Genomic DNA, 19,736 nt, shown 5'->3' with positions numbered 1-19,736 from the left:
TATTTTCTCTCTCTAGAAAATTAGGGTTAATGTTCTCATCTAATAGAGGCTCCCATCAGCCTAGTTTTTCCAAGGTCATTCATGGAGGCTTATGAGTGATTCCTAAAGACAAAACAATTACCAAGAAGAGGAGATCCAAAGAGAAGGCATCTTGTTAAGGGATTTACAATAAGTGAGAACATTCACTTTAGAGGAAAGATTTAAAGGTTTACTCAGACCTTTGATGTGAGTATTCAATCTATTAATTGAATGATACATCATATTTTATTTTTGCATAAAACTTGTCTCTATGTGATAAATCAAGATCTATGAATCAAAATCCCTTGAAAAGTTTTTAAAACTAGCACGTTTCCCAACAAGAAGACTTCTGATAATTGGAAAAGAAAGAGATGATGTATGGATGAAAATGGTGGTCGATAGAAGACTTCCTCAAATCCTTTTGCTTCAAAATAATAAAAATAAAAATAAAATAATTTTATAGCAGAAATCTCTTGTAGTGAGCTAATAAAAGGATCGTCACTTTAACGATCACGTCAAATTGCGGAAACCTCCAAAAAGGGCTACTGATGGTGGTAAAAATCCGAAAACATAGGAGGATGATGGTGACCCTGTGGAATTATGTAACTGTTAACACCCAAAAATATTATCCAAAGTACTCATGCCACGTGGTTGAAAAACCTGATATCTGAACTATGGATTAGCCCACAATTGTGGGGCGAAAGTTTAATTTTTAATCATGGTGGTTAGAATTAAGGTCGAGATTAAAGAAGAATGGAATTCTTGACTAAGATAAGGTTTTGAGCTCATGGCTAACAATGGCCAAGGTATCTCGGTCACTAATGACTGACGGAGATCTCATCGACCACTAGGCTGACGGAGGTCTCATCGACCACTAGGTTGATGGAGTTCTCGGTCACTAATGACTGATGGAGGTGTGGCTGACGAAGGTCCATAGAGTATCTCAGTCACTAATGATTGATGGAGGTGTGGCTGATGGAAGTCCATCGATCACTAGGCTGATGGAAATCCATCGACCATTAGACTGACGGAGGTCCATGGATCATTATGACTGAATAAAGTTTCTCAACCGTCATGACCTAAGATTTTCTATGGTCATGGTCAAGAGTCTCAGTCACTATGACCTAAGAAAATATGTCGACCAACCATGGTCGACAGTCTCTACCAATGATCGAGAGTACACCTAATTGATGGATAAACTCAGTTTAAGATGGATCTAATACCTCTTCGTGTCATAGTTACTTGAAGAATCTTTGGTATAATTCAAATAAAGACCGGCTGTGAATCCTAATGTTTCAAGAACCCAACAGATCAGGTCTGGAAGCTTAAAGAAAACTTGAAATAGAAAGAGACAACTTGACCATGTCAGAGGTCCAGAGATTCAGAACTACAAATGGAAGGTTCTCACCTACATTTGATGAAGAAAGTCAGAATTGTCAGCAATCAGATGATTCCAAGCCAATGTACAGATCAAGCCAAGCATGACAGGTGCATAGAGCTAAAAATGGCTTGAAGAACAAAATCATCAAGCGTGAAAGAATATGCACCATTTAGTCAAAAATACTATGTCAGACACATTTGTATCTGCCCATAGAGAGATGTTCAAGTCAGTCAACCTGACCAGCTCAGCAAGATGGTTAGGAGAAGTCATTTTCAACTTACAACCAATTAATTTCTAGAGAAACGGTTTGAAAGGGACAACACCAGGTGGGGGCTTCTATAAATACCTACTCAAGTAACAAAAGCAAGAGGTCCAGCACCATTTCTAAAGTTTAAATCTTTAGCATTCATATCACTTAGCACTTAGCTTTTATTTCATCAAGTTCAGTTTAGCACTATCAGTTTATTACTTAGTTCATCTTTCAGCATTCAATACTTTAGTTTCCATTTCAATCAAGAGTTTGTAATCCATTCATCATTGTAATTAGTCAAATTCAATGAAGAAAGGTTTGTAGATTCAGGTATATTTATTGTTCAATTAATTTGCTTCTAATTGATATCTATCTTGAATGTTTAAAGTCCTCTCTTAAAGGTAATAGCAATCTTAAGGAGATGGTCATTCCTACTCTCCAACTTTCGCCTGAATCATATTAGGTTAGCGACCCGACCTGATAGGAATAGTTTGGCAAGAAATATTCGAGTCCATCAGGATTTTGGCACGCCCGCGTTTTAGGTCAGTCATTCATTAGCTAGCGATCTCAGACCACTTTGTGAGCCAAATAGTAACATTGAATACTGAAAATTATCCACCATTTGAAAAATAAGTTATCAGGGGTACCATATTGTTCTTGATTTGGGCATTGCTTTTAACATTATACGACAAATATGTCTACTTTTTTTCTTTAGCATTTTTCAAATTTTATTTATTTATTTATTTATTTTTTCTTCTCAAAAATCAGATCCTTAAGCGTTTCTTGTCAATTCCTCCTGATAGTGATAGAAAAACATTAAAAAAATAATTAAAGGTATGGCAATGAGTAGATGAGCAATTTTTTATTTTTTATTTCCTAAGCAGGTATTGTATTAAACTCAAAAGGTCTGGCAATGAGTAGAAGAGCAATTTTTTTATTTTTTATTTCATAAGCAGGTATTGTGTTAAACTCAAAAGGTATGGCAATGAGTAGACGAGCAATTATTTTTTATTTTTTATTTCATAAGCAGGTATTATATTAAACTCAAAAGGTATGGCAATAAGTAGATGAGCAATTACTTTTCAGAAGAATATATAACTTTGTAGGTGTGTAATAATTAACAAAAACTAAAAATTAAGCATTTGATTTTGAATCACATAATAATATCATTTTAAGTACAGCTAGCTGTATGGCTTAACCTTTAGAAATTATTACCCTTGTTTATCTTATGTCTGTGATTGTTGTTGCCTCATAATAAAAGTAGAACAATTCCCAGAAGGGTCATTCATCTGAAACAATTGGGTAAGCAATATGATAAAAGCCTCTTCCTTGCTTGCTCCAATTGCCAAAAGGTAAGCTAAAATCAATGTCACCTACTTTGGTTAATTTTCTAATTTGATGTAGCACAAATGAGATAAATGGGCTACAAGTTGAAAATATGTTGAATTTTTGACATTGCAGGCTGGAAGGTAAGGTTGTTGTGATTACTGGTGGTGCTAGTGGCATTGGCGCGAGTACTACACGGCTGTTTGTCAAACATGGCGCTAAGGTGATCATCGCGGACATCCAAGATGAGCTTGGTCACTCTGTATGTAAAGGTATTGGCATGGAAGATCAGTCCATTTCCTATGTCCATTGCGATGTTAGCAGTGAGATTGATGTCCAAAATGCTGTTGACACGGCTGTGGCTAAGCACGGTAAGCTTGACATAATGTACAACAATGCAGCCATCTCAGGCAACATGGATCCAAGAATATTATCTGTGGACCGCCAAGATTTCAATAGGGTGTTCGATGTAAACGTGTATAGTGCATTCTTGGGGGCCAAACACGCGGCAAGAGTGACGATCCCAGCCAAGAAAGACAACATTCTGTTCACTTCAAGCTTGTGTACTGTAAGCATTGCTGAAATTCCACATGCCTACATGGCTGCAAAGTATGCGGTGGTTGGACTCACCAAGAACTTATGTGTTGAGCTAGGGAAGTATGGGATAAGAGTTAATTGCATCTCTCCATTTATAGTTGCCACGCCACTAATGAGGAATGTACCCATATTAATGAAGGATTAGAAAAGGACAGAGGAGGCAATTTCTATGGGGGCAAACTTGAAAGGGGCGACGATGGAAGCTGAAGACGTAGCCGAGGCAGCATTGTACTTGGGAAGTGATGAGTCCAAGTATGTGAGTGGGCTGAACATGGTGGTCGTTGGGGGTTACAGCATCACCAATACAGCTCTTGGAGAGGCCTTCAAAACGCTATAGCTTCTTCAACCACTACTGTTGATCTAGTTTGTTTTAGCTTAATTAATTTCTTAGTTGTGTGCCTTTTTTTTTCTCTTTCCAATCCTATGTTCATTAATCTGAAGCTAATCAAGATTCACCCAAAATGAGAATTTCAAGGTGCGTGAAGTGGCAACAGACTATCGAATTACTATTTTGTGTTTGTCATTTTAATTTCAATCTATTTATTGGATATTTTGAAATAAAATAAAGAAATTCTGAAACATGAGAATTTCAATTGTTTTTTAGCTTTAAAAAAAGCATAAAATTGTCTTAAATAGTTTCTTGAAAAAATAATTGCTTCATAAGATTTTCTTTCCATAATTCATAAACAAGCATAGTATAAGGTTTTCTCCTATTTTCTTTCATTTCTTTTCCTTTCTTTTTTTTTTTTTTTAGCTAGAAGTTGCATGGTAAATGAAAAGTGACCCTCACTGTAACTCTGAATTAAAAAAAAAAAAAAGGGTAAAGTACATTAACACCCCCTTAGATTTGCCAAAAAGACACTCAGAGGAAAGTTATCTCTTTTTGGGACAATGACACCCCTTAAAGATTAAAAAGTGGACAAAGGCATCCCTTGAAGCCAACTGACATGTAAAAATGGCCAAATTGCCCTTTGACCATGTAGTTAACCTTTTTAACTCTACAAGTTAATAAATTGGACTAAACTGCCCCTTATGAACAAGCTCGCTCATTTTGTGTGTATTCCTCACTACGACTAATTAAATATTGAATTACGTCTTCTTTTCAGTTCTACTACTTACCCTTTTCATCTCTGAACCATACCTTTGTTTTTTAAGAAAAAAGGAAACTTTCTAAATAAAAAAAAAAATTGGACTAATTCATTTTATGGATTGAAAATGATTTGTGCCAATTTGAGTCCTGGAACGAAAGTGTTGCAATGGGTATTATCACTTGCCTTCTAGACGATGAAAATCTACACCATATTGAAAGTGTGAAAACTAAAATGTTTATTCCTTGATCGAGGCCTAAGAAGTTATAGCATGAAATCTTATAGCATGTATGAATTAATAACAAAATTTTTGGTAAAAAAAAAAAAGAAAAAAAAAATCATTTGTCTTCATTCTGCTACAATTTCTCAAAATTACAAAATTGATAATCCCCATTTGTTAAAAAAAAAAAAAAAAAAAAAAAAAAAAAAAAAAAAAAAAAAAAAAAAAAATTCATTCTGCCACAATTTCTCAAAAATAACAAATTTTTCATAAAAAAAAAAAAAAAAACCATATTTTTTTGTAAAGAAAACAAGAACAAAATTTAGTAAAAAAAATCCCTACTATATATGGAATTACAGATCGAAGGGTTTTAGGGCTTGTCGAGGTCTATGAAGGCTTAGCTGGAAACTACAGCCCGGTTAGTTCCGGTGGTTGCGCTTGCATGATCATGTTGATCGGACGGTACGGCTACATTCGGGACGACCTTGGACCTTGACTGAGCGGTGAGGAGGTGTTGTTTTGGAGGTACCTCAGGAGGTCGGGACTTCGTTCATGTAGCCGGCGACGTAAGACGATGATGTCTCCGCAGCTTGCCTTATAGACTGGGGATGGATCAGATCTTCGAGCAAAGACAGAGGCAGACGAAAGAAAAAATGAAAGATTAGAAGAGAGAAAAAGAGGGGCAGACGTATGTTCGATGGATAGAAGATTAGGGTTGTTAAACATTCAGGGGCAGTTGCGTCATTTTGACAGCTCTGGTATTTTGCAATAAATTTGAATTTAATATTAAGGGGTAATTTTGTCTTTTCAAATGATTTAAGGCCTTGTTTGGATGAAATTTTTTCAAGGGGGTGTCATTGTCCCAAAAGCAAGTAACTTTCATCTGAATGTCTTTTTGGCAAACCTCAAGGGGTGTTAGTGTATTATACCAAAAAAAAAAACAATTACATATCACACCTTAATACTAACTTAGTTAGCTAGCCTGAAAAAAAAAATAAAATAAAATAAAATACAATACTTATGTGAGAAAATTTACTTAAATAACTTTTTTTTGCGGTGCATCAAAGATAACTCGATCAACCTAACAACAAGTGGAGTCCACCAGTATGGTGATTTTAGCCACCCCAAGTGAATCTCGAAGTACTCGATGATTTGAATTCATATCTAAGTTAACATTATTAAAAAATAGGGTAAAGTACAGCCACACCCCCTACGGTTTAGCAAAAGAATAATCAGATGAAACTTACCTGTTTTTTGGACAAGCACACCCCCTGAAGGTTCAAAAATGGATAAAGACACCCCTTTACATGAGAAATTGACCAAGTTACCATTTGACCGTTTAGAAGACTTTTCTAACTTTATAATTTAATAAATTGGACCAATCTACCTTTATGAACAATTTATGCATAAAAATAAATTAAAAAAAGTAACAAAAAAAAACTTTATATTGTTCACTTTTTTTTTTTTTTTTTTACTTTATAAATGTCACAACTTCTTAAAAATGTAGACGTCAAAAATGATATTTTGATCCAATACATATATTTCAAATAAATGATATCTTGTTATTACTTCTTTTCCTTTTCTTTTTTATTTTTAAATTAAGATGCTTAATTCTTTCATCTAAAAAAATTAAACCAATCTATTTTCCTTAAAAATAAAAAATATGGTACCAGTATAACTTTATGTATCTTAAATTATATATCAAATATTATTCATTTCCCAATATAAAAGGGAAAAAAATAATAATAAAACAATGGGAAAAAAATAATAATAATAATAAAAAGGGAAAAAAAAAAAAAAACAAAGGCATTCATAAAGTTAAGATGCATAAATTTTACAGGTACCTATTTTCTTTTATATTGGGAAATGCATAATATTTGATATATAATTTAAGATCCATAAAGTTATATTGATACCATATATAATTTGAAATATATGTATTGAATAAAAAAATCAATTTAGACATCTTGAGACATTTATAAAGCAAAAAAAAAAAAAAAAAAAAGTGAACAATATAAAGTTTTTTTTTTTACTTTTTTTTATGCATAAATTATTCATGAGGGTAGATTGGTCTAATTTATTAAATTGTAAAGTTAAAAAAATCTCCTAAACGGTGAAAGGGTAATTTGGTCAAAATTTCATATAAAGGGGTGTCTTTGTTCATTTTTGAACCTTCAGGGGGTGTCTTTGTTCAAAAAACAGGTAAATTTTCTCTGAATGTCCTTTTACCAAACCTTAGAGAGTGTGACTATATTTTACCCTAAAAAATATATAATTAGATTTTTTGAGAATCTCAAATAAGATTTTGCTTTTCTTACACATTTTAAATTTGAAATAGGCATGTGATATTCCATTATGTCACGTGAGAGGTCCTCGAGGCAAGCATGGCTCGTTATATTTATGTTTATGGTTGTTTGTTATGATGCATGATACAAAAAGAAACCATGTTGAATTTATATTAAATTGTACAACTTCAATTAGTTTAGTAGCTCACCCCCCAAAATGAGAGAGATATATCTGTATTAGATAGAGAGAGAACCAGGCGTTAATGTTTTTGTTTTTATTCTTGTTTTGTTTAAGGTGGGGCTTTAGGCCAGAACAAAAGAAGGCCCATATGGGCAAACAAATGAGCCCAAATCCACTAACACTAACACTAACACTAACTAACGGTAACATGTAAATTAGCCTATACATTTTGAAATCAGACAAAACAACAGAACCTTTGCAACTGTAGCCGGCTACCACGCAATGCCTTCTTAGGAGTAAAGAGGTTACACACATTCACAATCCACATTGACTACTGAGTGTGTGTGTGTGTGTGTCTATATATATATATATATATATATTATACATCCCCATCTGATAAGGATTTTCAAATCTTCATGGAGCACCAAAATCTCATCCACCTCATCATTTGCAACAAATGAAGAAAATACTCCGTAACAGAGAATCAACAAGAATTGGATGATCGACCCTTATCATCATTTCTCTTAATCAGTCCACATTCACATCATTTTCAATCATTTTGAAAGTATGCATCAACCTTAATTATGTGAGACAATCCATCCCCAGATATTATTACATGAATTCTCCCCAACCCGCCACATAAACAAAAACTGAATAAAGTCAAAATATTTGTTTGAGGAATTATTTAGCTCACAACATGAGTTATATATAGGTGGATTTAGGAATTGTCAATGGTAAAGGTGGGCAAAAAATTTGCGAATTCGTGAACTCGATCCGATCCGATCCGATTACAAGACCCACAAATCGGTGGCGGATTCAAAAAAATTGAATCTATAATTCACGAATCGGATCACGAATTAAGCTATCAAAAATCCGATCCGTGACCAATCCGTAATATATATATATATATATATATATATATATAATATTTATAATTTAATATATAGTAATAACATAGCTTACTTTTTTTATTTTCTTTTTTTGGTAAGTATTAACTATATTATACATATTACATACCACTAACTTTTCAGTTTTCATTTCATAAAAGATAAAACCTAAACCTAGCTAAAGAAGCCGTGTCACACTCTCACTACTGATCTGTTGCGGCCGTCTCACACTCTCACTACTCTTCTTCAGTTCAGTTCTTCTGATCTGTTGCCGTCTCCTTCACCAAATCAAAACCTAGCCACCGATCCTCCCTCCTTCTGATCTGCTGTAAAATCTTCTATTTGATTTAATCGTTTTTCTAGTATGGAAGTAGAGTTCGTTTGCAGAAATTTTACTGCTATTTCAATATTTTGGTACTTGGTTTTTAGTAGATTAGATTTTTGTTTGAGGTGGATTAAGTAGTTTTGGATGATATATTTTTGAATCTTGTGTTCTGATGATCTATCTATTGGTTTTGCTTAATTGTCATTTATATATATATAGGCTGAAATTTGCAATTGAGTTAGTTATATATATATATATTTATTTATTTATATCAAGTATCCTGTATCTCACAATCTTTTTTAATTTTTTAATTATTGCACTTAGTTAATTTGGAAAATCGAGTCCGTAGATCGGATCCGATCCGATTCGTGGACCAACAGATTGGTGACGGATTCAAAATCTCCTAATCCGTTGTGAGTGAATCGGTTTAGGACTGATGCATAATTCGATCCGATCCGATTTGTGACCACCCCTAGTCAATGGGGTGAGTTAATATTTCCTTGAGTGGGCAAATACTAATAATACTTTTTTTTATTTTTTTTGGGCTTGGGCTAAAATTGCATGTAGTAAAAAATATATATATATGTTTTGGAACCTATATATATAGATAAGCAAAATATAGTGGATTCAGGAATTACCAACGAGGTGGGCTAATATTTTTTTGGGTGGATAATATTAGTAATTTTTTTAAATTTTTTTTTTTTTTGACTAGGCTAAAATTAAGTATAATAAAATAAAAATAAAAATTGGAGTGAGCTTGAACCCACCCTGGATCCACAGTGTCAATGAATAATATATTTAGTGGGTTATGACTTAAGAGTGAGTTAACCCACCAATTCATCACACAAGATAAATTTCAAAATCAATTACTCGTTTTTTTTTTTTTTTTTTTTTTTGCTCAATTCTTATTTTTCTTTCTCCTTATTTCTGTCTCCTCGTTTCTCTTTCGTCTCTCTATTTTTTTTTGAAAATTCAAACTAATATGTTAAAACTGTACAATTGGGCGAGCCTAGAGGATAGGCATAACCCAAAAAGAAGCCCAGCACAGTAGGTCCGAGTCAAGGGAACAAATACAAGAGCCCAAACCAACAGCTACAAAGAAGCACTACGCAACCAACAGAGGAATTGCTAATGCTAGCAGCGAGAATAATTTTGTGTCCTCCCCCGCCCCCCGCTCTCTCTCTCTCTCTCTCTCCCTCTCTCACATAATAATAACAATAATTACTATGGATATAGGAAAAAAACATTACGAGAATAATTTTGTGAGTAGACCAAATATGGATTTATATACAAAAAAAAATTTATATTTAAAAAAATTTTGTAAGCAGGGGGAAAAATTGAAAATAATAATAATAATAATAATTTTTGTGAACGGGTCAATAAGATTATATGTAAAACTTATCAGTCTATTTAGCATTCAACCCCTTATGACCCCTCTTGAATGGATTGATAATAGGTTACTAATTCATTTATGATCAGTTAAACATTCGCCCAACTCCATTCAATTGTCACCCCAGGAATTAACATTGATAAAAAAAAATTGGCATTCCGGCATATCTGAGGCGTTACTTTCCACGATGGCTCCTCAAATTTCATTAAAATAATTAGCGGCCCTCTCTCCACTCTGCAGGAGAACTTTTCAGCAGCAATTGTTGAATACTAAAAAGTAACTTTTTGAAAATACTCTTACATCAAGGATGTGATTCCATGACCAGAACCAACAAAACTCCAAAAGAGCATCCTTCTTTTGACTATTAGAAATATACATACATATATATATATATATATATGAATAATATCATGACTTCTTTGATTAAATTCAATCCTCAAGTGTGCATTTTCCATGATGTGGACTCAGTATTTAGAATTCAACAAGACAATTGGCTCAAACATATGAAATGCAGATCAGTTCCCACGAAGGCTTTATTCATCTGAAACAATTGGGTAAGGAATTTAAATGATGAAAGCCTCTTCCTTGTTCGCTCCAATTGCCAAAAGGTAAGCTGACATTAATTTCACCTACTTGCACTTTGGTTAATTTTTATTTGATGTAGCACAAATGAGATAAATGGTCTACAAGTTGAAAATCGATTGAATTTGACATTGCAGGCTGGAAGGTAAGGTTGCAGTGATTACTGGTGGTGCTAGTGGCATTGGTGCGAGTACTGCAAGGCTGTTTGTCAAACATGGCGCTAAGGTCATCATTGCGGACATCCAAGATGAGCTTGGTCACTGTGTGTGTGAAGACATTGGCATGGAAGATCAATCAATTTCCTATGTCCATTGTGATGTTAGCAGTGAGACCGATGTCCAAAATGCTGTTGACACGGCTGTGGCCAAGCACGGTAAGCTTGACATAATGTACAACAATGCAGGCATCTCAGGTAACCTGGATCCAAGCATATTATCTGTGGATCGCGAAGATTTCAATAGGGTATTCGATGTAAATGTGTATGGTGCATTCTTGGGCGCCAAACACGCGGCAAGAGTGATGATCCCAGCCAAGAAAGGCAGCATTCTGTTCACTTCAAGCATGAGTTCTGTCGTCAGTGGTTATGGCCCACATGCCTACACGGCTGCAAAGCACGCTGTGGTTGGACTCACCAAGAACTTATGCGTGGAGCTAGGGAAGTTTGGGATCAGAGTTAACTGCATCTCTCCATATTGCGTGACCACGCCATTGCTGAGGAAAACACCTGGATTGGAGGATGAGAAAAGGGCAGAGGAGGTGTTTTCTATGGGGGCAAACTTAAAAGGGGCGATGTTGGAAGCTGAAGATATAGCTGAGGCAGCATTGTACCTGGGAAGTGATGAGTCCAAGTACATGAGTGGGCTGAACCTGTTAGTTGATGGGGGTTACAGCACCACCAATACAGCTCTTGGAGATGCCTTCAAAACGCTAGTTTCTTGAACCAGTTTCGCTGCAGTACTTGACAAATTCTACTTTCAATTTCTTATTTCTCTAGCTAATATATGCAAATGTTGACTACTTGGTTTGTGTTTAGCTTTCTTGGTTGTGTGTTTTCCAATCCTATGTTCAATAATCTGAAGCTAATCAAGCTTCACTCAACTGCAATGTATGCCTAGTTGATTGTTGACAATTGCATACAATGAGCTACTTACTTTATATTCATCTTTGGGTGTCCTCATTAATCGTCAGACGGCTTACCACTTGCTTAATTACCTGAACCTTGTATTGATAAACGTAGCCACCATGACAAATTGACAATAGAATCTTACTCCTTCCAAAGTGATTATTTGAACTACAAAAAAACAGAATGAGATAACACATTTTTACTGGGATATATAACTTTTTATGTTATTTTATTTTATTTTATTTTTTCCTTGACAAAATATATAAATACCTACGACTTGAACCTTCCATCTTCTAACAGGACTACAACAATTAATATGTTAAATTTAAGTAAGTATGGATAGGATTGGTTAGTTTAGGTGACAATGGCATTCAAAATTATCAAAATAAATAAATTACTTAGTATTGTAATACCTTCAATTTTTTTACGTTGCATTTGGGAGCATTTAGATTTGGAATGGAAAGAAATAATCTTTACAGAAGTAAATTTTTAGTGAGATGTGAATTGGAATCAGTTAATTTTAGGTGAGATGTGAATTGGAATCAGTTAATTTTAGGTGACAATGACATTCACAATTATCAAAATAAATAAATAAACTCTTGGTCATTTTCGTTAAATCCAATCAGCATTGCTGAAAATAAATAAAAATAATAGGAGTGCTCTTATCAAGTTTGCACCCATTCCCATAAAGAAGACAAAAATCGTCTTAGTTGAACACTTGAACCAAAAAAAAATAATAATAAATAAATAAAAGAAAATTGATGTGTGAAACATGGCATCTGGACTGACTTGCAAAGAATAATATTCTCTGAGGAACGAGCATTGTGCCCTTTCATAGCTAAACTGAGAGTGTGTCACGGTAGATTAGAACGATTCATGTTCTATGCCTTATTACTTCCCAAAAAAAAAAAAACAATGGCCCATCTGTCACTCGTCCATGGACTCCAAAAGTGGGAGCTAAAGAAGCCCAACGGGCTAACAAGCCCATTCTGTTAGCTTAACAATGGACCCAAGGACACCAGCTCAATCTGGAAAGTGTCATTCACGTCCGTCCTAACAAAGCCCAGAGGCTAACCACTAATGAAAACAAACAGGGTATTTTGCATTTCATCCAAGACCATTTTAGACATTTTACCCACTATGAAGACTACATAAATTCCACCAAACCCTATCACTTCGCTTCAGACTCTCATTGAGAAATCCCAGCCTCCTCTCTCCCTCTTTCTGAAACCCTAGCACCCCCTCCTCGCCTTATCTCCTCCAACCATGGGTCGCGTAAGGACCAAGACTGTGAAGAAGTCCTCTCGCCAGGTGATCGAACGCTACTACTCGAAGATGACTCTGGATTTCCACACGAACAAGAAGATCTTGGAGGAAGTCGCCATCATTCCCTCCAAGCGCCTCCGCAACAAGATCGCCGGATTCTCCACCCATCTCATGAAGCGCATCCAGAAGGGCCCAGTTCGCGGTATCTCGCTCAAGCTCCAGGAGGAGGAGAGAGAACGTCGCATGGACTTTGTCCCCGACGAGTCCGCCATCAAGATCGACCGCATCGAGGTCGATAAGGAGACCATTGAAATGCTTGCTTCGCTCGGCATGGGTGAGATGCCGGGGGTCACGGTCAAGGAGGAAACTGGTGGGGCACAGCAGCCACTGCCTTCTTACGGCGGCGGACGTGGTGGCGGGTACGGTGGTGGTGGCCCCAGGAGGTACTAAATGTGATGGAGTCGAATGGTAATGCGTTTTGTTCGATGTTTTTTTTTTTTTTTTCTCTTCTTTTGTCGGACTATTTCGTATACCCTTTATGCGGTATTGTTAGTTTGGTTTAAATTTTGGAGTATCTTGGAACAATTTGATGTTAAAGTTGCTCGGTACTTGAGATTTTATAGTTTCATTAAGAACTCGTTTCTGTTATGATGCTAATTTGTGATTTTCATTTGAGAAAGGGATATGAGAGATCTATTATTAATCCTTTTGTGTTCTTGTTTAATTTTGTTAGAACCAGTTTATTAAGTATCATCTATGATTAGTTTTTGCACATTATGTGGTTATGATTATATTATTGGCTGTATTTGTTTTTTTCTATTTTGGAAGATAGAGATTGTTTAGATTAACAGGAACTATTGTGGTTTTTATTCAAGAATGGATGAGTGGATCAAATAGTGTATGTTGAGATTTTCGTGGCCATTTTGAGGTTTCCTTAATGACAACCATTAGCTTTTGGTCTAAAATAGGGACTATGTTTTGAGTTTGTGTTAAGAACTGGGATCATAGTTTTAATGTAGATATGGTGGATAAAATTTTGGAATGCTGCCTGTCTGAGTGATGCCCTTTACGTTAACCGAAACTATTATGGTATGGTCATTCTTTAATTATTTGTTCTGGTTAAAGGAGGAAATTTTAGTGTGATTAGAAGGACTTCATGTTTTTCTTTCCTCTTATTGTTGTAGTTTTGGTTGAAGACTGGAGATTCTGGTCTGTTATGATTTCATTGAGTATTTTTTCATGCTACGATACTTTTATGGTTTTTGTTCAAGAATGGATCAAATAGTGTAAGTTGAGATTTTCGTGGCCATTTTGAGGTCTTATCTTTTGGTCTAAAATGGGGACTATCTGGAATCATAGTTCTAATGAAGAAATGATGGATGACAAGTTGGAATTGCTTTGATGTGAGTGAGTGCCTGATTGAGTTATGGCCTTAGTTTGACTGCTGGATGTTTCTCTTTTGTGGACCTTGGTTGTAAATGAGTTCCTTTTTAAGTGAGAGAAGGCAGTTCGTTTACTCTTAAATGCATGTGATTACTGGCATAGTTTGCATCTACACTTATGAGGATTTTGAATTGTGTGATATATAAGATTACATATTAAATACCCCAGGATTTTGTTAGATACAAAGCTATGAAAATATTTGCTTGTTCATAGAGGATTACTTTCTTACTGCATTATATTATTGAATGGTTTATGAAATGAGATGAAATTCTAAGCCTCTTGTTTGTGGGGGTGCCTTGTTATTTATTGATAGTTTGTTTTTGAGTTTTTTTTAATTATAGATCCAGTTGGTTTTTTCAAATGGATGATGTTTTCAGTGCATTACATATTCGGACTAGTTTATCAAATAAACCTCTATATTTTACAGTGTAGGTTTCTTGTTTTGTATCAGGGGTTTATTTCTGGGTTTTGTTATTTAGAGTTGCCCAAAGAGGGTTTTATTTGTTAGAATGTGTTTGTTTTTGTGATTTATTTGTTAGAATGTGTTTGTTTTGTACATTTAGGGTTGTCCTGTCTTAGATATGTCTGTATGTTGATTTGGCCAGATTATTATTACATTCTCATAATCTATTATGTTGGAGCACATACGTGATTGTCAATGGATTTTCAGTGGAGATGTTCATTCATGTGCTGATTTATTTGGAGTCTTTTTTTTTTTTTTTTGGGTAGCTTTGCCACATACTTTGATGATATTATGTATACATGTTTCTGCTTATGTGCCTTACTATGATTTAACGACCTATTTATAGTCTCTTGTAGAGCTGGTAGCTGCATAGTATACATGTTTCTGCTTATGTGCCTTGCTATGATTTAACGACCTATTGATATAGTCTCTTGTAGAGCTGGTAGCTGCATAGGTAGCTGTGATAATTTGTTAAAAAAAAAAAAAAAATTTGGGTTTTGAGAGTGAATTTAGAGTAGTGTTGTTCTAGATCTGTATATATATATGTGTGTGTGTGTGTGTGTGTGTGTGCAGATTTGGGCTGGTCTATTTTACTTGTGCAGCAATTTTGGTATAATATCAGATGCTGTGTAATTGTGTGATAATTTGAAGACAACTCAACTTATCTTTAAAAAAAATAATAATAAAAATAAAAGAATTAAGAAAAAGAAAATAAGAGAATCCCAAGTGTAAGAGGCGATGAAGGGTAAGTAACTCATTTGGATGAAGCTTCTGAAACGAGTTACCCTTGGGATATATATGAGTTACGCACATGGATGAAGGGAGGGTACGGAACTCCGGACCGGGTCGCCGTGAGTAGCACCACGATTTCTATGAATCAATTGATAAGTCCAATTACTCTTAGATTTCTAGTGGCAATAACCCAATTGCTGATACATGACCAGTTAATGTGAAATAAACGGAACAAGTTGACATGATCTCCTTTTTTTCGTCCCATGTCCTCCCTGTGACGACATGGGGACGAAAAAAGGAAAGAGAAGAATGGGGTTTCTCTCGCTTTTGGCATAACGGGCCCCCAGTGGGAGGCTCGCACGACGGGCTATTAGCTCAGTAGTAGAGCGCATCCCTGATAATTGCGTCGTTGTGCCTAAGCTGTGAGGACTCTCAGCCACATAGATAGTTCAATTTTCATCTGTAACATAGCAGTGGAAACTATTGTCCTCTCCCATTCTTTTAATGATCAACTCCCTTTAGGTTTGGGGACGAATCGGCCAAACTTCGCATGGTGGAGCGTACATCCTTTTATTCTATGAATTGTCTTCTATACCCTGGTTTAATTTAATAATTTTTTTTTTAAAATAAAAACATGTCAAACTAAAAGACTATATTACCCATTTACCCCATATATTTTCAATAAATACTATATTACACAAACAGCAAAACCTATTTTTTTTTTATTTTTTATTTTTTATTTATCTTATCCCTTATTTTTATTTTTTTCCCCCCCTCGTTTCTCTCTTTCATCTCCACCTCCTCCCGCCACCGTTTTCACCCCACCACCACTCCCCCTGTTCAACCTCCTCCCATTGCCACCGTCGTCACCACCACGTAGCTCCCACTCCCTCTTTTCTCCTTTCTTGTACGGAGGGTATAGTCAAACCCTATGACTGAAACCCTATACGCACAACATTTTTTTATTTCAAATCTTTCAAAATCTACATTCCTCTCAACACGGACAAAGTTCGGAAACCTCTTAAATTATTTCAATGTTGGACCTTGGGCATATAATAGTTTTGAATAGAATCTCTTTAGAAAGATCTTTTGTCATGCTCCACTCCCCGACTCCCCTCATGAAAGAAGATCTTTTGTCTCATGTTAGCCATACGCTTCACATGACATCATTAAATGATACAAGTCTTGTCTAAGAATCTACAACGCACTATAACACCCTTGTTAACGATCATTTACTCCAACAGCATCTAGGGTTTCAACCCTTTCGACCATTGCTATCTTCTTGAATCTCCACTCCTTAACCTAATTCTCTTCTTCCGTGTCAAAGGTTCCATTGATGCCAAACAAACTCATACTTTCTTACATACATACATATACACACGCATGCATATAGGGATGGCAACGGGGCGGAGTTAGGGTGGAGTTGGCTAAACCCTACTCCGCCCCTTTAAAAAATTCATCATACCAACTCCGCTCCAACTCCGAGACGGGTTTATAATTGGTATACCATCCCCGCCCCTACTCTGGTAGACAAAATACCGACTCCACCCCGCATACTTCGTTTAATTGCGGTAAAGTTGAAACTGTTGAATTAATTCCTGGACTTGGAATAGAATACTGAGATCTTGAATCTTTGAAGATTGAATCACATGCACAATTGTAGAATTTTAGTAAGTAGTGATTCTAACGAATATTTAGTCAAAATATATTAATGGACACTTAAATTTTATATATATATATATATATATATATATATATATTAATGGACACTTAAATTAAATATATACGTATATAATCAGGGTCGGGGCAGGGGTGGGGTGGGGGCATTACTAAATCCACCCCCGCCAACCCGCTTCGGGTTTTCAATTCTTTTACCATATCCGTCCCAAACCCACTTATAGAGCTACCAAATCCGCACCATTAGGAGCGGAACGGGGCGGAAACCCAACGGGTTGGAGGAAATTGCTAGCCCTACATGCATATATGTATTTTTGGTATATAAATTATCCGTTTGAATTTCATAAATAGAAAATGACTGTACTTATATTATTTCTTTGGGTGTTTGATCCGATATGAAGGAAATTGACATATAGGGATTGTTGTGTTGGGCTTGATGATGACAGTGAAGGGTGGAGTTGGTGGGGATTTTAGAGGGAGAAAGAAATGGCAGATGAGGGATTTTAGAAAGAGAATTGGAAGACGGGGGATTTTTAAGAGGAGAAAGAAATGACTTTTTGACTAATGAGAAAGGTAGTTTAGTCATTTAATAAATTTTATCTAACAAGAGGAAAGTCATTGAGCGGACACACTAAACCGCACATCAGACTAGACCTCAACGGAGTACGGAGTGATAAACTCAAATGCTCTATGCAATTTGACAAAACTTCAAGGGAAGTGAATGTAATTTACCCTTCTTTTCACATGGCTCGTCTCTGTCTGCTGCATGATAAAGCCGGGACGGGCTTTTGGCTCAAAATGAGGTTCATTTGCCTAAACAAGTCAACATTGAGTTTTGTTTATTTCATCTTTCACTTGAGTTGAAGTAAAAGAAACGAGTTGTCGGTCGTAGTTCTTGATTTTATTTTGTACAATTAATTATATTTTGACTAAATCAATCAATTTGTTGACCGACTAAACATGGCCTGATGAAAGACGAAGTTGCATCATTTCTCGGTTTGTAATCTCTCCAAAAACTGATATCCCGCCAAACCTGAGAACTGAGCAGCGTCTCGGCTGCAATTAAATCATAACAGTAAAAGGCTGTTTTTAAGGCAAACCACAATTTGCCTTCCTTTTTCTTTTATTCCCCCAAAAATGAAGACAAACCACAGAATTGCTGCATCTACATGGGGATGCAAAATAGGACTTTAACAAACTTATGAAAGAGCACTGCCTAATTCATAATGGCAATTTATATAACAGGAGCTGCAAGTTTTTGCTTGATATCAAGGAGAAACAATCAAACCTTTTGACTGAAATGTTCCCTATAAATATTAATATCCATAATAAATTTGCTCTGGACGTTCACATGAGAAACGTCTCCTGCAAGCTTGTCAAGCCCGTGCCTGTTCAAAACTTGAATCCCCATGTGCCGTAAGATGATATTGATGATATCTTGATGAGTTGCAGAAGAGCTGATAAAGTTGGGACAATACAATATACGACTCTAGAATTCACCAGGTTTACTCGCTTGAATTCGCAAGCCCAACCATGTTAAGCATATGGCGGTCCTCCTTAAATCTCTCTAACACGGTGGCTTTGCCTTTGACCGTATCCTGTTTTTCTTCTTGTGCTCCTTTTGGAACAACTGCCCAACATTCTATCACTTCTGGGTATATTTGGTTGGTCTTCGAGAGGCAAGGACTGCCAAAAGTACTGCAGGCAAAAGTGTGCACCTGATCAAAGTTTGCAGAAAGGAACAAACCCAAGTGATTCACTCGCCCTCCAAAACCAATGCCGTTGGGGATTTTATCTGAAGTGAAATTCACAGCACACTGCCAAGAATTTTAAAAAGCACATCAGCATCACAACTCAGGACTTATAAGAGACCCAATGCATAGTGGCCCATTCTAAATGTTTCCTTTCAGGTCATCAAGAACAAATGAGGAATCTTCTCACATTTATCCATGTGGGAAAAACTTAAATGAATAAACATATTTGGAAAGAAAATAAAATAAAAGTCGGACAAATCAATGTAGTTCCTCACATCTCAATGCTCATAAGTAGTGTTACACCTCTAGGGCAACTGAAGTTCAATCCAAGTCGTAAGTACAATGCAATGGCATGTTGCTTAAGATTCAAGGTCCCATATGCTTCAACAAGTCCCTACAAATTAATATTACTACATGAATGAGCTTGCTTAGCCCCTCGTTGCATTTAAAAGTCTGCCTAATTCATCTCCGAAGAACTCCCAGGTCCTTTGGCCACCTTCAAAATCAATTGGATTCCAATTGGCATATACAAGTGAAAACCTAAGCTGGCTCACATTCCAGCTGAATCATTTAAGAGGGCAAATGTACTTTTCACGTGCACAAGTTTTACCACAATTCCAGAAAATTATACCGCAGATTCTTGTGGTAATGGGTAATAAATTTTGGCTAGGCTACCGCCCCTGCTATTGGCTTTTCCAGAGCCATTTAGTGTTATTCATTTGTCATTGGACATGGCAGTACAGCTCTG

The 19,736-nt window shown here is 35.8% G+C and overlaps 3 protein-coding genes and 1 pseudogene across 3 annotated transcripts in view; 3 read left to right on the top strand and 1 right to left on the bottom strand.

The window, feature by feature from the left end:
* The first annotated feature begins 2,960 nt into the window (after positions 1 to 2,960).
* LOC132285048 (short chain aldehyde dehydrogenase 1-like) lies at positions 2,961 to 3,909 on the top strand (annotated as a pseudogene).
* Positions 3,910 to 10,391: 6,482 nt separating this feature from the next.
* On the top strand, positions 10,392 to 11,545 carry LOC132293245 (short chain aldehyde dehydrogenase 1-like). Its single transcript, XM_059790626.1, has 2 exons — positions 10,392 to 10,556; positions 10,668 to 11,545. The coding sequence occupies exons 1-2, from the start codon at positions 10,516 to 10,518 to the stop codon at positions 11,467 to 11,469; spliced, it is 843 nt and encodes a 280-aa protein (XP_059646609.1). The 5' UTR covers positions 10,392 to 10,515; the 3' UTR covers positions 11,470 to 11,545.
* A 1,284-nt stretch (positions 11,546 to 12,829) lies between these two features.
* On the top strand, positions 12,830 to 13,622 carry LOC132293246 (small ribosomal subunit protein eS17w-like). The gene has a single exon (XM_059790627.1). The coding sequence runs from the start codon at positions 12,920 to 12,922 to the stop codon at positions 13,367 to 13,369; it is 450 nt and encodes a 149-aa protein (XP_059646610.1). The 5' UTR covers positions 12,830 to 12,919; the 3' UTR covers positions 13,370 to 13,622.
* A 4,696-nt stretch (positions 13,623 to 18,318) lies between these two features.
* The window catches only part of LOC132293244 (uncharacterized), a 35,467-nt gene continuing 34,049 nt past the window's right edge, over positions 18,319 to 19,736 (bottom strand). The window contains exon 8 of the mRNA XM_059790625.1: positions 18,319 to 19,051. Within this exon, the coding sequence (XP_059646608.1) occupies positions 18,740 to 19,051 (312 nt within the window). The 3' untranslated portion in view covers positions 18,319 to 18,739. The remainder of the gene's footprint in view (positions 19,052 to 19,736) is intronic.

This window comes from Cornus florida, unplaced genomic scaffold, assembly GCF_030987335.1.
Source record: "Cornus florida cultivar Cherokee Brave unplaced genomic scaffold, ASM3098733v1 CherokeeBrave_3.0.0_Hap2_Chr02, whole genome shotgun sequence".
Classification (NCBI taxonomy): domain Eukaryota; kingdom Viridiplantae; phylum Streptophyta; class Magnoliopsida; order Cornales; family Cornaceae; genus Cornus; species Cornus florida.
The sequence above is the reverse complement of the archived record's forward strand: the minus strand, read 5'-3'. Positions and strand labels throughout refer to the sequence as shown.